The sequence below is a fragment of the Apodemus sylvaticus genome, chromosome 3 (assembly GCF_947179515.1).
Source record: "Apodemus sylvaticus chromosome 3, mApoSyl1.1, whole genome shotgun sequence".
NCBI lineage: Eukaryota > Metazoa > Chordata > Mammalia > Rodentia > Muridae > Apodemus > Apodemus sylvaticus.
Window position 1 is genome coordinate 77,297,072 of NC_067474.1, and position 20,615 is coordinate 77,317,686.

At 42.8% G+C, this 20,615-nt stretch overlaps 1 protein-coding gene across 3 annotated transcripts in view; it reads right to left on the bottom strand.

Annotated features, from left to right (window-relative positions):
- Positions 1-20,615, bottom strand: part of Astn2 (astrotactin 2) — a 989,271-nt gene that overhangs the window by 263,135 nt on the left and 705,521 nt on the right. For all 3 annotated transcript variants that reach the window (XM_052176645.1, XM_052176644.1, XM_052176643.1), the window contains 3 exons: positions 10,335-10,459; positions 6,643-6,747; positions 2,920-3,099 (listed from right to left, as the gene is read on the bottom strand). In XM_052176645.1, coding sequence (XP_052032605.1) covers positions 2,920-3,099; positions 6,643-6,747; positions 10,335-10,459 — 410 coding nt within the window. The remainder of the gene's footprint in view (positions 1-2,919; positions 3,100-6,642; positions 6,748-10,334; positions 10,460-20,615) is intronic.

A 20,615-nucleotide genomic window follows, 5' to 3' on the forward strand; every position in this document is an offset into this window, starting at 1 on the left:
GGAAAAGCTACACAATTCTGCTGAATGGAAAAGACATTTGTAAATGCCACCCTCTTCCAACGGCACATGTAGTTCACAGGGAGAAACAAAGATAGAGGTCACACAGTAAGCAGGGCTGGGGCCAGGTCTAGATTCTTCACCTGATGTCTATAATTTTCATTTTATTTTAAGCTACTGTTTTTCATGGACCTACTAAGCATGTGAAATTTTCCCTGAGGTGTTTCATTTCATTCACCCAAGAGTCATGCAAGAGAATAATTGTCTCTCACTTAGCATGAGGCATCTGAAAAGTTGAAAGCTACTGCTATGTCAATGGGTATATAAGAAGCCTAGATGTATCTCACTTCTTGCTGCTCAAGCTCCTCCTCCCACAAGCTCTGCTCCCAGATAACAGCTACAAAGATTTAAATGACCTAGGTCCTAGTGTTTAGCTGGTGATGATTTTACATGGCTGACGGCTTGGAAGAGAAATGCTATCAATTGTCTCTGAATCCAAAGTGTTCCCAACATCTTCCCTTTTTTTGATAACCTCCCCAGTCTTTTGTATTATTCCCTATTATCAAAAAACAAATCAAGAAGTCTGATGAGCTGTAGGAGGGTGAGAAAGAGAGAGGGAGAGTGGGAGGGTGTGTGTGTGTGTCGGGGGTGGGAGAGAGAGAGAGAGAGAGAGAGAGAGAGAGAGAGAGAGAGAGAGACTGAAAATGGTTATCTTGGCTTCAGAGCATCTCTATATTCTTCTTGAAGCAAATATAGACCATGAAAGGAGTAAAAATATATGTAGAATGGAAACCCAGAGACAGAAAACTCCAACATCAAAGTCACCCAGTCCTTGAAGGAAGTTGGGGGGGGGGGGCTTTAGCTGCTCTTTTGGATTTTCTTCTCCCATATTTCTTGTAGCAGATTCCATTTTTATTACAAAGAATGGGATATTTTTCAACAAGGAAGCTTAGGCCTTGAAAGCAACCAAGGATGGAGTTGGGATGACATTTAGCATCACAGTAGTATCCCAGGCCCCGAATAGGGCATGAAACAAATTAGTTTGGGGGCCACAGCAAGAGAGGGTATTTTATAAACATAACCTAATTGTGTTACTTCAAAGTCCTGAAGCTTATTGCCCTGCTTAATGATGCGTCCCGTTATTTATAGGGTGGTACAATGAGACTTCTATTGATTTAATGCACTTCCTTAAAGACTGTCATTGTCATAGCCATAAAACCGAGCTATTCCCTGACAACTCAATTATGTCCTCTAAGCCTATAAACTAACCATGCCCCACACAGTTGCATGCATGCAGGAGGCAGGGATGCAATCACAGCTAGGGATGCAGAGCCCACAAAGGCAGAAAGAAAGGCTACAGATCTGGCCAAGGTAGATTCAGGGGCTCTATCTCAGAGGCATAGTCAGCGGCTGACAAGCCCTGAAACATGGCAGGAAGCAACTTCACTTTGCCTTGATATGTGAAGTTATGTGACTTAGCACAGACTTCCTCCTTCGTTGTACTTTAATTTCCGCAAGGGCAAACTGGAGAGCTAAGTTCAATGAGGACTCAAGGGCCACAGTGTTCTGTGGTCTTCGTTTATGACTTATGGGTTTCCTGGAGCTGGACTTACCACCCCAAGCAGGAGTGTATCATCAATCTGTATGATTTGTAACCAAGAGCCTTTCTCTCACAAGTAATTGATATCAATAATATTAACTACAAGAGAAAGCAGTGTAATATAGCTGAAAGAAGGAAAGGAAAGGAAAGGAAGAAAGAAAGAAAATGGCTTTTATAGGTAGACAGTTCCAACATTGGCTCTGCTATTCAGCAGCTGTGTCTCTATGGGCAGTTGACACAGCATGTCTGAGACTCGGTTTCTCAACTGTGAGACTCCATTTCTTAAGTACACTGACCTATCAATGTGTGCCACCTAGGAGATATCTCAGTTCTTAAAGTGCTTGCTGTACAATTAGCAAGCATGGGGACCAGGGTTTGGATCCCTAGCACCTATGCAAATGCTAGGCAGGCAGAGCAGGCTACTTATAATCTAGCACTTGGAGGGTAGAAAACAGGAGGTGCCCTAGTATGTTGACTAATTAAATTAGCTGGATACATTAACTTGGGTTCAAATGAGAGATGCTGCCTTGATGAGCAGGGTGGAAATGGTCAAGCAGAACTCCTCATGTCAACCTTGGGCCTTCACACGTGAATACACCTACACACATACACAGGCATACATCTATACTCATGTGAAGAAACATACACCACACACATACACACACACACTTTACATACATGTGATATTTCTGACTTTGTAAAATGCTAGTCTGTTCATCACCTCCCTCTTTATATGTGGTAGGTACTTTGGAATAGTTGTTTAAGTATACATTTTACAGGAAGGGAACATTGAGGACACAGGGATGACTTTCCAAATGTCAGTGTCAGAGACTACTCTTCTGCACTAGACCACCTTAGGTTGAAAGACATAAAAATCTGTTGACAGCTGAGAAGCAGGGAAATTGAAGATGTAGCAACTCTCTTCGAGACACATGTTACTGTTTCCTGGGACTTGATAAACAGGAGTAACAGTTCTTCTTGGCTTCTCCCAAGAAGCCCAAAGAGAAGGCATCATGGAGATACCACTCCCCATCCTCTGCCTTTATCTCTGGCCAATGTTTCAAGGGGAAAGCATGTTTAAAACCAAAATAAAACAGAATGAGCCTATAGTATAAGAATTGTAACACTTGAATGAAAGAATCTCGAGGCAGCCTGTTCCTTCACCTTGACCATTGTGAAGTGAAGCTCAGAGAAAGCCAGGGAATTGCCCAAGCCCACCCAGCTCACAGACAGGAGAAATGGGCTCTGGGGTTTCATCAGTTGCCGTGCCTCTGCACCATTTCTGGCCATCGCCGTCAACAAGCCCCACCCCTGAGGCTTACCTTTCTGATACTGGAGCCAGAGCTGCTGCTGGACCTTCTTGCTGGGAAAATGGATGATGCAGGTGAGCTCAGAGCCATACAGAGCCTCTGCAATGTAGTGGGAGCCGTAGTGCTGGATGAAGGAGAGCAGCTCATCCCGACTGCTCTCTTTGGTCAGGATCTTTAGGACGTTGGTGAAGCCTGGAGGGACAGGGGCACAAGTAAGTGCTTAGACATCAGAACTTGGTGGCTAAAAAACTGTATGCCAGTAAGGGCTCTTCCCAGCTGGGATATGTGGCCTTCACTCTTATCACGGTGGCAGCAGGCTGTCATCTCTACTTTCACTGCCAGAGAAGGTGACATAGTGGAACCCTTCAGGAGAAGATGACTTGCCAACCTACATGATGGTTACTTAAGGACACAACCAGAAAGTAGAGATGAATCCTATGATTGAACAGCTAATGTATACCAGATAAGATAGACCATTAAATGCTTTTATTCTCTGAGTCCAAACACTGCAATGTTGTCCACCACACCCCCAATTAACCTAATGAGATGCAAGATATTTCCTATCCATTCACATTGAGGCAGTGAGAGGCCAGTGATTGGAGGGGAGAGAGGAGGAGGAGCTAAAAGAAGGAGGGGAGGTGAGAAAGGGAACAGAGGAGGAGACGCAGATCCACATGGCGTCAGATGTGTTTCTGGTGTGCTGAGGGGTTAAAAATATTGGGATAAAACTTTATCACTGTAATTTGGCATTATGTAATTGGGAGTTTCATATACATAAATATATTTGGTTAACTACTCAAGTTTAAGAGTCATACTTTATTGGATACTTGAAAGTAGTGGGTGCTAGGCAGGAGAGTGGAACCTGCCAGGACTTGGAGCAGAGGCCTGGCAGGGCAGTATTATATTTTAACAATTTCCCTCTACAGCCAAAGTTTAAAGACTGTAAGTAATACATTTTGGACCTGTAGCTAACTGAGCTTATAACAAACTGATTCAGGCTTAGAACAACTGAATCAAAAGATTCCAACTTTGTTTTGTTTTCACTCTAAGTACATTGCCCGGAGTTCCTTTGCTGCACCTCTCCCAGCTCAGTACAGATTCCATAGCAGCTCTAGGTGCTTGCTACCTCATTTCTCTTCCTTTCCACCTTTGCTCTTGTTTCTTGAGACAGTGGATGCTTTTCCTCTACTGAGACTGCCATGGGGTTTTCTGGCTGCTCGCTGTACTGTCACAATGCATGGCTCCATTCAGCCCGCTGGACCTAGGAGAGGGCTGGCAGAGCTGTGACCCAGGAGCTGCTATTCCCCATTCACTCTTCTTGTGCTTGCCTTCGAGTATGGGAGACACCATTCAGCTACTACCCAGTTCTCTCCACTGCAACCCACACAGCTTCAGTATGGGAAATGCCTTGGAAAGCTTGAGAAGGGGTGATGACAGCCCAGAACACACTGCCTTGATTTTCACTCTTGGAGCATGTAGAGAACAGCAGATACCAGGAAGGGTTCTCTGCAAATCAGGTCCCCATCTACATTGAAGGCTACATCACCTAGGATCCATGCAGCTGTTACGAATTCTCTTTCCAGATATCCCATAAACTGGAGGAATCTGAAGCACCCTGCAGTTAGACTTGAGCTGACACTACAACTGAAGCCCAGACTAATGCAGTCCCTGACTGTTGTCACCATTCATTCTTAGCATTATTTCCTCTTCATCTATAAAAGCCTAAATGCTCCTGTCCTCCTCCCTGCCACTAGATAATGTCCATGACTATATCTAGGCCTACAGGAATGCCTGGGTCATCTCCTGAATCCTAATTTGTACTCAGTGAAGCATGGGTTTCTATCACTGTTTCTTCTTTTAGATAATCACTGTACCCCAAGACTACACTGTCCTTTTACATGATTTTACCCCTTCCCAAGACACACCCATGCTTAAAGATACAATGAAGTCACTCCTTTCTTAGAAGCCTATTCCTGTGTGCAACACCCACCTCTTTTTTTCCTCTCCCCCAACCCCACACTCTGAAGGATTATCAGTTTTACAGACAGAAGACCTCCTTATCTGCCTCTAAATTCAGAAATGCATTGTTCCTATGCCCACTCCTGTCAGGCATACCACCAGCTCCTGGAGCCCAACAAAAACCAGCCACAGTTATTATAAAAACACCCAAAGCCACATCAAAGTGCAAGCACCTCTCCTACATTGAAAATGAGCTCCAATTTGCCAACATTTGATTTACAAGGAGCTTCCAGGAACATCATTACTGATTAATTAAAGCAGGGTACACCTTTGTAGTTCTAACAGGAACATCACAGTTATATTCACAAGTGCAGGGTGAGGGGGTGGAAGGGAAACAGAAATAGGACTCAAAAAAGGGTGCTTGATTAGAACAACCTCTCTCCATCAACCTGTTAACTCATGCAACTGGGTAATTAATACAGTGGGATTCATAATGAGATGGCTTCTGTTAAGTAATAAATGACAATGCCTGGGAGATGTCCTGTGGCTCCTTAGCTAGGCAGACAAAAATACAATCAAAATGCCGGCTCTGTTTTCTCTTCCAGCACTGACTGGCTGTGGGACCTCAGGCTGGTTGCTTAACCTCTTTGACTTCCAGTTTCTTTATCTGATGACAGATAGGTTAGATTATTACCTTCCCTTGTGGGACTGCTGCAAGCCACAAGACATGAAACATTATAACATGCTTGACAGACATCAGCAACAAACACGGTTTGTACTTCCCAGAGGGGAAAGTCCTCCCAGCCCAAGGATGAAAGAGCTCCATTTTGCTGATGACTAAAGTAGTATTGAAAAACAAAAGTAATGAAAGAGAGAAGAACTCAAGAAATAATTAGGGGACACAGGGAGGACAATAAGCCAGTGATGGTGTTGTCAGAACCAGAGTAGAAAACCCCCAGCTAGGTGTTCTTTTCCCAGGCACCACTACTTAATACCATATTCTCCAGTTCTCATTTATCTTTTTCTTTGATCAACCATGGATGCCAACAATGATACTCTTAGTTTCTGGAGACATTGGGATTACCAGATCCCACGCCCTGGCCCCAGTTCTCTGGTACAGACAGACATCATTCAGATACAAATCAGGCACTTTGGTAGTACTTCCCTGGAAATATTCCAACACCTGGGATTTCTTGCCTTTTTAAATTTATTTTTAATTAATTAATTGATTGATTGATTGATTTTTAGAATGGAGAGCGGAGGAGGCACCAAAGAGTTGGGTGTGGCAGAAGGTTCGGCAAGTGCAAAGTCATGAACAAAGAAGTCCCATCTCAATAACTAAAAATTACCCTTCGTCCTGGAGCTCAGGGTTCACATGGATGAAGAGTGATGGGTGCAAGTGCATCTGGTGGTAAAGATGGTAGCTACATGCTATTGTCATAATGAGCAAGCAAAGGAACAGAGAGAGAATGGAGAAGAGAAGAAGGTACAATCACAAGCCAGACACACTTCTGGAACACAAACGTTGCTCAGGTTACTGTTTCTATCCTTCCTGTGGTCATACTTCTTCACCATCTCTTTTTCATCAGTGTCATACTATCTCACTGTTTTATTGTCCCCATTGCAGTATGCTAATGTTGGTGTATGCTATGTTGTTCTACCTAGATGCTCTTTCCTGATTTAGTGCCAGCCACGGTTTAGGGCATCCTTATCCCTTGAGACCATGTGTTGTATGAGGGCAAGTCCTTGGGTTGCCAGCTGGGCAGTAGTCCTCACCTGCTGAGAGGGTGATGGTACTCAGTTTCACACGATAAAGGTTGCTCCGGACACGCCACTGTTGCACCATGGGGTAACCCATGGCCTCATCATACCTGATGTCTCCTAGAGGGAGAAATAAGATGGCCACGTGAGCTCAGAGTGAAGAATACTTAGAACAGTGCACATTCTGCAGTGCTGGGCTCTGCTTTACTGGCCTTCTCTACAAAGTGAGAAGAAGCTTGGTCCTGATTGTTGCTTTTGCTAGAACTGACCATTTTCTTAGGTTTGTACCACCATGCTTTTTAGCCATATCTCTGTGTTTCTCTAGGCTTCTAATGCCCCTCTACCTTACAGGTAAATGGTCAAATTAGTATCCCACCTACCCAAGGTCATTTGCAACTTATCATGGACATTAGACGTCTCATTTTCTCAGCTTTCCCATTTAACATTGCAGCTATCCATCGTTGTGAGACTTGAGTATGGTAACAGAATCGAAAGCTCTTTTAGAAAAGAGAAATTCTGCCTGTAGGCCTATAGAACTGTAGGAGATGGGCATATTTTATGTTTTTCAGACTATTTGTTTTACTGTACTGCAGCTGATTTTTACACTGAAGAGCAATGCTGACCAGTTACAACAGAGACCTCTTGAAAAATCCCTACATGTACCATGCACCCATTCCTTTGTGCTTGCTGCCCCTGTTGTAGACCATTGGTTGTTAATATAGGTTTTATAAGTACTATGTGGCAAACGTGTATACCTAAATACATTTTCCCAATTCAAATAAATGAGAAATACTAGCTAAACAAACTAAACATTTTTTAATCTTCACCATATTGTAATAAAATATGCAATAAGGCTCTGTGGCTGCTATTCATGTAGCCTTCATTATATAGAGAGCTCTTTAAGAATGCATGTTCCATAAAATACATTACAGAAATTACAGGTATTGTAGTGATGCAATGTAAACAAAGAAGAAATACAACAAAATTGGTAACAAGCAGTTAACTCCAGGTAACAGATTCAGGACATATATATATATATGGTCAAATTTGTATCCCACCTACCCAATGTCATTTGTAACTTATCATGGACATTAGACGTCCATGCATATATATATATATATATATATATATATATATATATATATATATATATATTGCTTTCTGATTTGTATCTATCTCCATTTTTAAAAATTTCCACCCAAGGCTCTGCATTCTCTCTTTTTCATAATCATGAAAAAATGCATTAAAAAAGAAATGCTAGTCATGTTATCAGTTATTAGTATTGTTATGTATTTGTGCTTTGCTGTGCGTCTGCAAATAGCAGGCATATTCCATAGCCTTTTCTCTTGTCCCCTGGTGAGGAGGCACTTAAAGAGATATTTAATATGGAGATTACAATGAGAATCTCATTGGAACAAATGATTTCTTCCTGGACATTTCTGAAGTATTAAAGTTGTCCATTATTGTCAGCTGTTTTTTTTTTTTTCTCCATCTTTAGCCTTTTCAGGAATAATATAATTTTAGATACTTTCATTTTCAAGTAAAATATTCATGATCCCCTAAGATATGTCTATTGAAGTGAGAATGTTTAGTTATAATTATGCACTGTTTATCTGCTCTGTCTTGCCTATGTGATGCTAGGGAGGAAAGAGAGATTGGGCAGAAGGAGGAAAGAGAGGACTGTGCTTCTGACTTGGTGCAGAGAAATTAGTCTACTCAAGGATTCCCTGACACTGGGCTCCAGGTAGCTTCTTTTCCCTGTCCCATATGTTACTGCCTGGCCATGTTCACAGCTGTGACATGCAGAGAAGCAGATAATAAAAAACAGGTTCTCCCCTCTGACACAAGAAAGCTGAATATTCTATTGTTGGCTGTTAGAAAAACCCTTTTCTAGTGTGCCATGTTGCTCAAAAGCATGGAAGTACCTTATGCTTGTCAAACAATTTATAAAACTATCTTCACTGTTTCTCATTCTATCCTGGGCATCCTCTTAAGCAGCCATTACTCTATCCCTCATTTCACATCTGGAATATAAACTTGTCTAGTAGAAGGTTGGGTTCTTGACATCAAGGGCAAGGACTCTACTGCTTGCAGTTCTCCTACAGAGTCCAGAATGGATCTCAGCATTCAGTTGGATTTTTACAGTTTCCTAGCTGGAATGCTTTCTCTGTTTTCTTGATCAGGAAACCACTCCTGGTTCTCTCTCTACCCACTCTCATACTCTGTGTGTAGTTCCCCCACTTGGGGAAAGGAGATGGGACGAAGCTCTGGGAGAGAAGATGACTTTGCCTTGTTAATTATATTTTTAATGATTTATTTTGACTTTATGTGTGTGGGTATTTTGTATGCATATATGTCTGTGAACGATGTATGCAGTGCCTATAGATGCTTGAAGAGGACGCTGGATGCCCTGAAACTGGAGTTAGAGATGGTTGGGAACCATCATGTAGGTGTTAGAAAACAGACCCTGGTCATCGGCAAGCGTAGCCAGTGCTTTTAGCCACTGAGGTATTACTACTGCCTTTGGTAATTATATATATATATATATATATATATATATATATATATATATATATATATATATATATAAACAAATATAGCAAATGTAGCGATTCCTTTATCAGGAAACTTTCAAATGTCCCTGAACCAATATATAGAATTATAACAATTTGTACAATTTTAAAAAAAAACATGGTAAACCAAGAATCTTATATGCATGATCTTTTATTCCTTACTATATTTTTGATTAAAAAACCTGCCATTATATTCCTGTTGCAAAGATGGACACTGTCCGAGAATTCACACCAATCAATGATGGGCCAGGTCTTCAGACAACTTTCCTATGGACCATGTGAAGAAATAGCAGTTCTTACAAATAGTGGGCCTCCCTTAAGGGAGTTTTCCAAAAAGACATATATCTCAAGAAGTATATAATAGACTAGATGCCCAATCAGTGGAGAGAATTCAACTAGAATACTCTATGGCACTTAAAATTTCTATGATCATAGGAAGGGGAAAATTAAGAAAAGCATTGAAGTCTGTAACACACTTTACAGAAGGTTTTTCATCTGTGGGTTCATTTGATCTGAATCTTCTTTGAAGTGGGACAAGTCTGGGAGGTGGTATAAGATAATATATAAAGCATCCACTTTGGAGTCCAGACTAATTAGGCTTAATCCCTGATGATAATTTATGCTATTGCTATGCAACCTTGGAAGACTATGTGGCCCCCTTAACCATCTGAAAGCAGAGTAGCAACACTCTTCTTACAGGATCATGTTGGCTGAAAAACAGAAAAGACCTTGCCTCCCAAGAACACCTTCCATCCATGTGGGGGTCTTCTCTGTCAATATCATTTTACAGAAAAGGCTGTGGTAGTTAGATCTTTTGCTCTTTGCCACTCAGATCTTTTGAGTGATTAAGAGGTCTGTCACATTTCAGGATAATTCCTGTGAGACAGTCCTCTAATTGTCAGGATTCAAGGGTGACCATCCTGGTTAATGTACACTACACAACTATTATATCACTAAGGTAGAGTTAGTTCATACCCTCGTATCTTAGAGAATCAGCCCATCCCCCAAGAAAGAGGTAGCAGAATAACTGGAAGATGATAAGGAAGATAAGAAACACCCTGGGTGGAGATAGAAAATTCTGGCACCTTGGAAGAGTGACTGTGAGTCTGCAGAGGTCTGAAAGGTGGATCTTACCAGTGAGAAGCTGAAGGTCTGGGAGGGGCTCAGAGAGAACCCCCCGGCATTGCTCTTCCACCGGCAGCGGGATCACCAACAGCCCATCCGCCAGCTGCGGAAAGTCCTTGATGAAGTTGTTCTCCCTGTGGGGGCAGAGCAAAGAGATTGCAGAATAGAGGAAGGGAACAGGGCAATGGTGGGCCAGGAAGGCAGGAACCTTGTCCGAACAGGCTGGGTAGCCTCCGTTCCATGTAAACGCTAGCTTTCTGAATCATAGCGCTGATAGCATAGCACTGACCACAGGGTGCAGAAAGCAGGCAGGTTGGGCATCAAAGGCTGGAGCGCCCACTGACTAGCTCCTTTTTGTTTCTCTTGCAACCAGAGTTTTCCTCTCCTTTAAATGAGGCTTAGCTCTCAGGGCTGCTGTAAACACTTAATGGGATCAAGCTGCCAATTGTTTAAGACATCCTCTGAGGCTCTATAAACTATATATTTGGCTGTTAAGCATCCCTTTGCATAAGCAATGACAGGGGGTAAACCTGGATGTGAGGGAACTGAGCATCAAACAGTGTTTGAAGCAGGAAACAAAGCTAAACTGAAGAAAAGAAAGCTCAGAAAAATGCATGTGTGTTAAGGTAGAAGGAATTCTGGAGGTACTATGGCTCAGACAAATCTGGAAGACTGAGGTCTTAAGAAAGGGAATGTCTTGCTTAATGACAAGCAGTAGATTGGACGCAAGCCCAGATCTCTTTGCTCCCAGACTAGTGCTCTGCCTTTCCCTAACTTCATATGGGCCTGCCTCCAAGTGACCCAGGAATCCTGAATCCTGGATAGATATGGTTTAAGAGGACAGATCTCATTATTCTAGACAATAGAGTGACCTAAAAAACGGAAGAGCTGGTCACAAGACATGGGAAGCTTGCTGATACTAGGAGAGTGTAAGCAAGGAAGGTGACAGCCAGCTGGCGAGCAGCATACCAAGGGCATTTCCCTATTTAACCTGACTTGTGAGATCACTTCATGTTCAGAGACCCTCTAAGTTAGAAGCACTAATTATAATCTGCAGAGGGAGGAGGAGAGGGCGGGAAAGAACAAAAGGAGGAGAGTGTTTATACCTTTCCTTTGCCACCTGGCACAGGCACCCTTGAAGTGAAAAATCAGAGAGAAATACAAAAATACCTGATGTTAAATCAAGGCATTTTATGCCTGGACTCAAGGCAGTTCAGAAGCAGCTGAGAAACTGTTTACCGGGTCACCTTCTCGTCTTTACTGCATATGCTCACAACATTCCCTGGAGACTTCTGAAGTCTGTCACCAATCCTTTCATGTAGTGAACATGTTGTCTAGGGCTGGATCCAGAGAAGGTGATTTATCCCCACCTTCAGCATCTCCAGCATCACCATCACCTGCTCCATCTTTCTCATTGCCATCTCCATTATTCATTACATCCTTAGTTTGCTAGGTACTAGCAAAGAACTTTACATATATCTTGGTATTTAATCTTTAGCATGGCTCTTGAGCTAGTGTTATGTGTAATAACCAGAGAAGCAACAATGAGAGTCTAGGTTGATGAGAATAGAATCTAAAGCCAGCTTTAGAAGAGTCTGGGCCTCTTTTCAAGGAATGCATGTGCACCGTCGTGAGTTTCCTAGCTATTCTTGCTATATAGCACAGTATTTTGTGTGTACATTATGCCCATCGGGAGAGTCACATGACCTGCTGATCTGGGAGCCACAAACAGCACAGGGTACAGAGATATCAGCTTTCCAGGTTATGGAAATATTACACTCAAGAGAGCATCAGTGAAGTGGTTGCTGAGACTCCAGATCTTTCCTTGAATGTGCAGTAAACTGAAAGCATGTCCTAGGCTGGCCACATAACCCTGAGGTGAGTACTATAGACAGAATGACCAACTTTGTCCCTTGTTCCCCAGCTCTTGCCAACCTGGTAAGAGAGAGAAACATTCCCATGCAGTAAGACCACTGAGCTCCTTGTATGGCTTTCTGGTTGGATTGTAAGAAACCCTTCATCATGTGACCCACAAGTACTTAATTTATAGGTAGGAGAAACTAATTTTAATGACTCTGAACACTGGGCTCCAGGTCTCGCACATGACATCCTACCAGAGTAATCAGGGACAAAGCTACTAAACTTCAATTTTCTCTTCTGTAATACAAGAATGATAAAAGTTTCCCAGTTTGCTATAGAGGGAGAGCAGACTTTCTTTAGCTTGCACTGCCTGTCAGGCACCCTGGGTAAGCACTTTATCCAACTGTTTGAAGTAGGTGCTGTTAAATCCCCCAGGGTAGAGATGAAGATTTTAATTTAAAAGAACGGTTACAACTCAAGCCCATAACTTTGTAGGTGTGAGGTCCTGGGTAGTAAGGTCACAGATTCCATACTTTTCATCTCAGTAAGGTAAGGGCTGAAAGTCCTGCCCTGGGATGGACAGACAGAAGTCTTTAGCGTCATAAAAGTGTCATTGCTTCGGATTCCCAGACACCAAGCAAGTCTAGGCAGAGAAAAGCGCCTGTGGTGTCTTACAACCTGAGTGCTTGCAGAGGCTCTGTTGCCACTGAGAGCTCAGCAGGTCTCACTCTGAAGTGGGCATAGCTTCATTCTTCTGTTTAAGCAATTGGGAGAAGGTGGCTCCACAAGGCGCCAAGTGTCCTCCAGTGACTTACCGTCTGAGCACATTTGGTAATCAGGCTGTGGAGGGATATTTATTTCTTTAGGCTGGGAGGTCTTCTTTATATCCATCAACTTCTGTACATGTTTTTAAAACAGCAGAAGGAGGAATACATAGCGACCAGTACCCCTGATTCCCCTCCTCCAACCCCTGTGCTACAAGTCAGTCTGTGGACATGAGTTCAATGGACAACGGAAAGATGTACATTGGGCAACCCCAAGTGGCAGGAAACAAGCCTTAAGATGCCTCTTCTTCCAAAAACATTTCCGTCTGAGTTCCAGAAAGAAATATGATGACGCTCATGAGGGAGGAGAAGAAGGAGTCAGGTAGCGGAGAAAGCTAAGAGTGAGGCACACTGGTTAGGATGAAGCACAGAATAACAGCATAGCTCTTTTCAGGGCAACAAATCCATTCCTGGCTGTTTGGGCGATGTCTACAGTCCTGCATGGCCTCCGCCAGCAGAGGGCGCCCAGGGCTTTCACATCAGCGTGCTCTCAGAAGAGGCAAAACACAAATGGGGGAAAACAGCCTTAGGAAAGTTCTGCTGGGAAGAGGGGACCCTAAGATGAAAGCAGAGAGAGCCTGAAAGTCCAAGGCTGAGCTAGGGACCCAGAGGTGGCATATGCTGGCTCAGCGTATGACTATCAAAAGCAATGCTGCTCTTTACCTCTGACGATCTTCTCTCTCTTCCTCTCATCCCCCGACTCAGTGTGTGTGTGTGTGTGTGTGTGTGTGTGAGAGAGAGAGAGAGAGAGAGAGAGAGAGAGACAGAGAGAGAGAGAGAGAGACAGAGAGAGACAGAGAGAGAGACAGAGAGACAGAGAGAGAGACAGAGACAGAGACAGAGACAGAGACAGAGAGACAGAGACAGAGAGACAGAGACAGAGAGACAGAGACAGAGAGACAGAGACGGGGGAGGGGGAGGAGGGACAGTATTAGTCTGATTCTATAGATGAGGAAACAGCTGCTCTGTTGGGAAGTGACAGTAGCCACAGCCCATACTAACCCCTGTGGTTAGTAGCTTGGTGCCTGCACTAAGCAAATTTATGTTCAACTCAGTACTCACATTCAGAGAATACAGCCAGGCTGGGGGCTGCTCTTTTTGATCCTTGATTCAGCCAGGGACCATTTTAGAGATGAGAGCAGGAAGCAGTCACGAGCACAGCCACTCCAGAGCATGCTTTCATACATGTGTGTTTGGGTTTGATAGTTTACGTCTACGCAAATATATCATGTAAGTGAATAATGTTATTTCAAATTAGCAACAGGGTAACTGTTTAGACTAATGTCTTCAAAATGCATCCATGTTAAAGGTAAATCTCACTGATATTATACAGAAACAACTCAGCAAAAATTTTAAGCTATCCTAGAACTCTGACATTGAGTGGGTACCATTCTCCCTGCAAATCTACATGAATTCAAGGCATGTTTTGAGCATCAGGGCTACAGCAGAAGGGGAGTACTGGGTGCTCCTCCATTGAAGAAAACCAAGCAAGACTAAGAAGTCTACAGTGTAGACGAATAAGGGTGCTGTATCACAGTCTAGAGAGTCCCACACAATCCAGCCCCTGCTGAATCCAGATCCTGCTGCCCGTTCAGGATCAACATTGTCAGGCGGCGCTGGTGCTTACTGTCCCTCTCATGGGACAGGCCGCAACTCTACCGCCCCCACCTGAAATGTGTCCCCTCTCTGGGAGGTTTTGCCTTTTTCTCTGCACTTGGACAACTTTTGTTCACCATTCCATCCACACAACAGGCCACTGCTTTTACAAACATGACTCAGATTACAGCTGTCACACATATTTCTTCCAAGGAAAGAGGTTTTAAAAATTTGTAGCCATAGATCCACCCATGGAAAACCTCTATTCTCACTGGGCTGCGGGCTTCATGTGGCCCCGAACAATGCACAGAATCTCTCTGGGGGGCAGTCTATGAGAATGAGTACAGGTGAGTCACGTGCAGATGCGTGGTGAGTCTCTCTTGATAACACGAGAGAAACAGAAGATGGCAGCATGCTGCGCACAGCCCCTGACTTTTGATAGATATGCCTCTGATGTTTCACTGTTTAGAATGTTTCCTCAGCAGAGAGTTATTAAAGATTTGAGTCTAGTCTTTCTACAAGATGATTCAAAATACTTTGTTAGGCTGACTGATTAAAACTTCACGACTGTGGAGAGTTTGGATACCAGAGCTCAGTTGTCTTGGGCTATCTTTCTTCACTTCTAGAGGAATTCATTGTCTATTTGTGCCTTACCTAATGTTTTGCTATCAGGTAAAACCTTCTGGAATACATTATCTTGACTGACCATTAGTTTCCACCAACCCACAAACTATGAATGTCATCAGATAGCATTTGACATTGTTAGCACAGATTTCCCACATTACTGTAGCCTGTCCTCATGATGTTTCTACCAATGCTTTTTATTTGTGATGTTCTTTTTTTTTTGCTATAAAAACTTCATGAGACCATATCCATGGTGGAATATGATATTTTGAGTACCCTGAAATTCATGTTCTCAGGCCATGATCACCCCTATTTGGTTTAGGAATATTCATCTCTTACTCCCTTTGAAGAGAAAAGTGTTTTGCATCAACAATGCAGATGCTGTGGCTTCCATGGAGATTAGACATGAGAGGCTGAGGACTGATGAACTGAGGGAGCCGCGTGGGGAAACATGACTTCCCTAAACAGCTTCAGGCCTCAATCATGCATTCATATGGAGGGTTGTTGTACATGGCGTGGGGGGGTCTCAAAAAGCACTTTTCCATAACAGTAGACTAGTGTCTCCAAGTTAAAATAAATTCTTCCTGTACCCTTTCACACCTTTATCTTGTTTGTGAATAGGTTCCTGAAGTTGTTGCTATCTGACTATGAAGTGTGCAGAGCCTTAGAAGTCATAGCCACATATTCAAATTCTATCTAAGAGAGTCTGTCTGTCTGTCTGCTTGCCTTTCTCAAATCACACATTAGTTTCTGAATCTCTTCAAGGGTTTTAGACACAGTTCAGCCAGCGCCTGGTTCACATTATTCACCACAAAGCAGCTGCTGACCCATGTCCAGAGGTAAGGGCAGATGTTCTTGTCCTCCAGAGTCACCTGCAGCTCACCTCTGGGTGACACTAACTCTACAAAGCAGCTCCAACTGTCTTGCTTCTCTTTGATCAACCATGCTTCTAGGAAGGAGAAGCAGGGGAACTTCTACACAAATTCTCCCCACCCTTCCATACATGGCAATCTTACTTGCCTCCCTACTCCCTTTAAGAGTATACGTGATGGTGTTTCATCCCCCCACCCCATCACCCACCCACTCCTATCTCCCCACCTCTGGGAGAGCACCCTCTCAGAGGCAAAGGGAGATGTCATGAAGAAATCTGGAAGTTGGCAACATTTAGAATGTAAATTAAATAAATAAATAATAAATATCTACCTCACAGAGAAAGAAGAGGAGAGAGAGGGGAGGGAGAGAGAGAGAGAGAGAGAGAGAGAGAGAGAGAGAGAGAGAGAGAGAGAGAGAGAGAGAGAGAGAGAGAGAATTGGTGAGTGTCTTGGATACATTAATATAAAGGGACCAGCAAGCCAGACGCATCCCTCACAGTTCTTTGGAAATTAGCATTTAAATAGAGGCATTTGGGAGGTGAATTACCCTAGAGTCAGTCAGTGTTGTCTGCAGCCTGTTTTTGCTTGGAGAAGGCTAGGAGAAAGCTGGCCTAGGCTTCTCAGTTTTCAGGCATGGGACTCACTGCATCTTTCTGCCTATCCCTGGGCTGCTCAGAGCATTCTAAAAGGGCCCCATCAAACTCCTAATGCTAATGAAGATATCTACCTGATTTAAACTCTGTCCTACCCCTCACCTCCAAATGTACACAGCCTTTCTGCCAAGAGAGAGGAAGCACTTTGGCTGGGATGTGGAAGTCCTCAGTTTACGTTATGTAATGCAACTAAGGAAGAACCACATAAACAAGTTTATGTTATGTTTATGTGGTTCTTCCTTAGTTATGCCACATACAGGATCTGAAGAAACCACTTCCCTTCTTTGGAACTGAGAGGACTCATGGTGGAGCTGATGCCAACTGTAGCATTTTGACCACCGGGGTCCTATAAATCTGGCGATTAAATAGTTATTAATATTGGCTTAGCCACTTTTATCTTGAAACTTCACCATATCCAGGGAACAATTATAAATGGTTCTCTCATGCTCTAGTGCTTGAGGTGTCAGGATGATAGTCTCACTATGAAGTATTCCCTATAAAGTCCAGGTCAGCATAGCATTTGTAATCCACCTGTGTGAGTAATGGGATTACTGGTATGTGCTGTCACATTTAGCTTCCTATGATGCTACTCTTAATACTGAACCTTAATTCAAGTTTTGGGACAAGGCCCTCAGTGAAGAGTCATGTTTTCATTCAAACTTTAATTCATTAATCAGTTCATTCTCTGAACTCTATTGTGATGAGACACTGGGGATCCAATAATGTCATTTTATATCTGAAGGCTTATGTTACTTATAGCCTATAAGGAAACATATATTAAAAAATGCTTCGTGTATGTGTGTGTGTTCCCAAATTAATGTTTTTTGAAAAAAGTTAAAACAAAGCTATTTTAAAATCTCCCAAGAACATATTTCTCTGGAATAACACATACTAAATTAATGCCATCTACCTCTTGGGAGAAGAACAGATATCATGCAGAAAAGGAAGGACTCCTTGCTCAGCTTTGCACCTCAAAGCAGGCTTTGTAGTGTCTCAAGCCAGACAGCTCCATGAGTAAAAACTCCTTTTTATATCAAAAACCATGCCTGGCCACCTCAGATCACTGTGTTTTATTTTAACAAAGAGACATTGCAGGTAATGACCTTAAGGGAGTTCTGCTAGACAGGAAAAGAAATAGCCTTTCTTTCTGCCACTAGTGCTTCAAGAAACTGCTGAAGAAGAAGGGTAAAAGGCCAGAGTTCAGTTGGAGATGTTCCCAAGTCCCTCACTCCGTCTCAGTCTTCTAGAAATGATGTGTTTTACACATGTACATGAAGGACAAGGGTGATATACTATCCAAAAGACACACAAAAGGTAGGTTGACATTTTTGGTGACCAGCAGTGATAGAGTTTCCTTCCCTAGAATCAGTGTGGGTTTGTGTAAGCCCCTTCACTCCATGAGACAAGTTCTCCCATGGGTGCCAAAACTAAATGATGCCCTTTCCTGAGTTTGGACTCACAGGGACCAGGAGATAAAGCAGTCAAGATTTCTTGCTCCCTTAGAGTCAAGGATGCTGGAGGAGGCTGAGATTAAACCAATGAGGATTTCAGCATGTAGACACATCCATTGAGTGAGTCTTCCTGAGAGCTTCTCGGATAAAAATCAAAGTGGCATTTCCTTTAGGGTAACTGTCATAGGGCTCTTCTTTGTAAGAAGTGTCCCTGTGTTTTCTTAACATACAGTTCTGGTTCCTATGTCAAAACCTATACACTTAGCCAGCTACAGCTGTTCTCTACATGTCAGTCTCCTGGTTCAGATCACAGATTTGGTTGGTTCCTCTTAAATCCCTTTTCCAGCAGGCTGACTCCAGGTTCTGATGTGGATCCAACATTTCCTAACCATATGCCCTGATTGAGGCCCCATCCCATCTCGTAGGACTACAGGAACAGCTTGCTAATGATGCTATCTGCATGTAGCCATGTCCCCTCCAATTTTTTAACTGTCATGCAACCAGAGTGATTTTCTACAATGACTGTCCAACTGGAACCAGTGATACACTTCAGCAGGAAAAGGTCCTAGGTACTAATGCTAACAACCTGAGTCTGACCCCTGAAAATATATGGAAGAAGGAAAACACAACACCCAACTACTCAGATTGCTTCCCCATGTTCAGGGTCTCTCTTCCTCTCCCTCTCCCTCTCCCTCTCCCTCTCCCTCTCCCTCTCCCTCTCCCTCTCCCTCTCCCTCTCCCTCTCCCTCTCCCTCTTCCTCTCCCTCCTCCCCTCCTCTCCCTCTCCCTCCTCCCCCCCTCTCCCTCTCCCTCCTCTCCCCCCCCCCTCTCTCTCACACACACACACACACACACATACACATACACACACACAAACACACACACACACACTAAATGAAATGTAAAAATATTAAAAATAATTTTGGATGCATGTATTAGTGTATTCATATCCTGCCCCCACCATCACAACTCACCTTACACTGGCCATCTTATAACAGCACAGACATAACTGTAGGTCAAAAGACTGGCATGGATTTCATATCTAAAGCCAAGATACAAACAGACTGCATTCTTCCAAGCTAATTACCTTGGAATCTCCAGTTCCTCAGGGATATCCGCATTCCCTGCCTTTCTTCTCCATCTGTAGATGTAGCCCTCTTCACTTGAGAACTCTGATTTTAACCTTGGCTTTATTCTGCTATAAAGACTTCTTATTTCACTGGGTTCAACTGGATCACATGAATAATCAATCTCTCTAACTCTGCTCATCTGCCTAATGCCCATTTTGCCATGTAAGTTATTCATGTTTCTAAGATAAGGAAATGGACATCCTGGAAAGAACTCAAAGATTTCTCCTTGCTTTATCATCCATAAGGACATTGTCAACACTTCTCTTCTCTGAATTCTTTGACTTGTCACAGTCCTAATTTGAAAACAGCACCAGAATTTTCACACTATTTTGTTGTTCCTGGCCATTGATTGTCTCCTTCTTTGGACCATAACTGCTTAAGAGCAGGAGCCATGTATGTCTGTCTCATGAATTGTGCCAAGCATCCAAAAATCTAAAGTAGTCACTGATGCATGCACATGTGGACTCAATATGTGCTTACTCAATGAATGAACAAAGTATTCCGCTGCAGCATATTAATCTCCCTCAAATAGACTTGATTATTGCCTACTTAATCTTTGGCTCTATCTATTCCTCCCTTTTCCCCTCCCCTCTCTCTCTCCCTTGCTTCTTTCTCCTTGATTACTAAGGAATTTTTAACCTCGCATATAATAGCAAATCTTATTTTAAAATTCTTTCCATTTATATATTCATTTACTCGATGCCTTTGAAAGTCAGAGAACAATTTGTAGAAGTCTGTTCTCCCATGATCCTGTGCATGAAACTCAGATCCTCAGGTTGCTGTTTTGCTGACTCCCAAGTCTGTTTAAAAATTAGTGACTATTGATTATTTGCAATATGATAGTCATTATTCTAAGGCCTACAAAATATTTTTTGTTTTGCATGTATAGTAACTAAGCAGTATGTTGAGAGGAAAGAGAAGACAGAGACAAAATGACATTAAAAACCAAATGCTTTAAAAACCAGGGTTTGAATGATATTACTAGTGAATGTTTAATTTTGCTCATAACAAAACGGTTGTCTTGTTGAAAATACCAGTACTGGTTGAATGCTCCATATGGATGCTGACATCAATAACAGTAATGCCCTTTATTGAATACATATCATGTGTTAGCTGGTCTGTAAGCTCTGCTTCCAACATGCTAGGTAATCTTGTGAGATAAGTGCTATTATCCCCATAATGGTGGTTCAGAGACAAGGGCTCTGATAGGTAAAGTCACCTTCCTAGTGTCACCTAGGATGGAATTAAGACCATTCATTCTATTTTTTTCCATACTCATC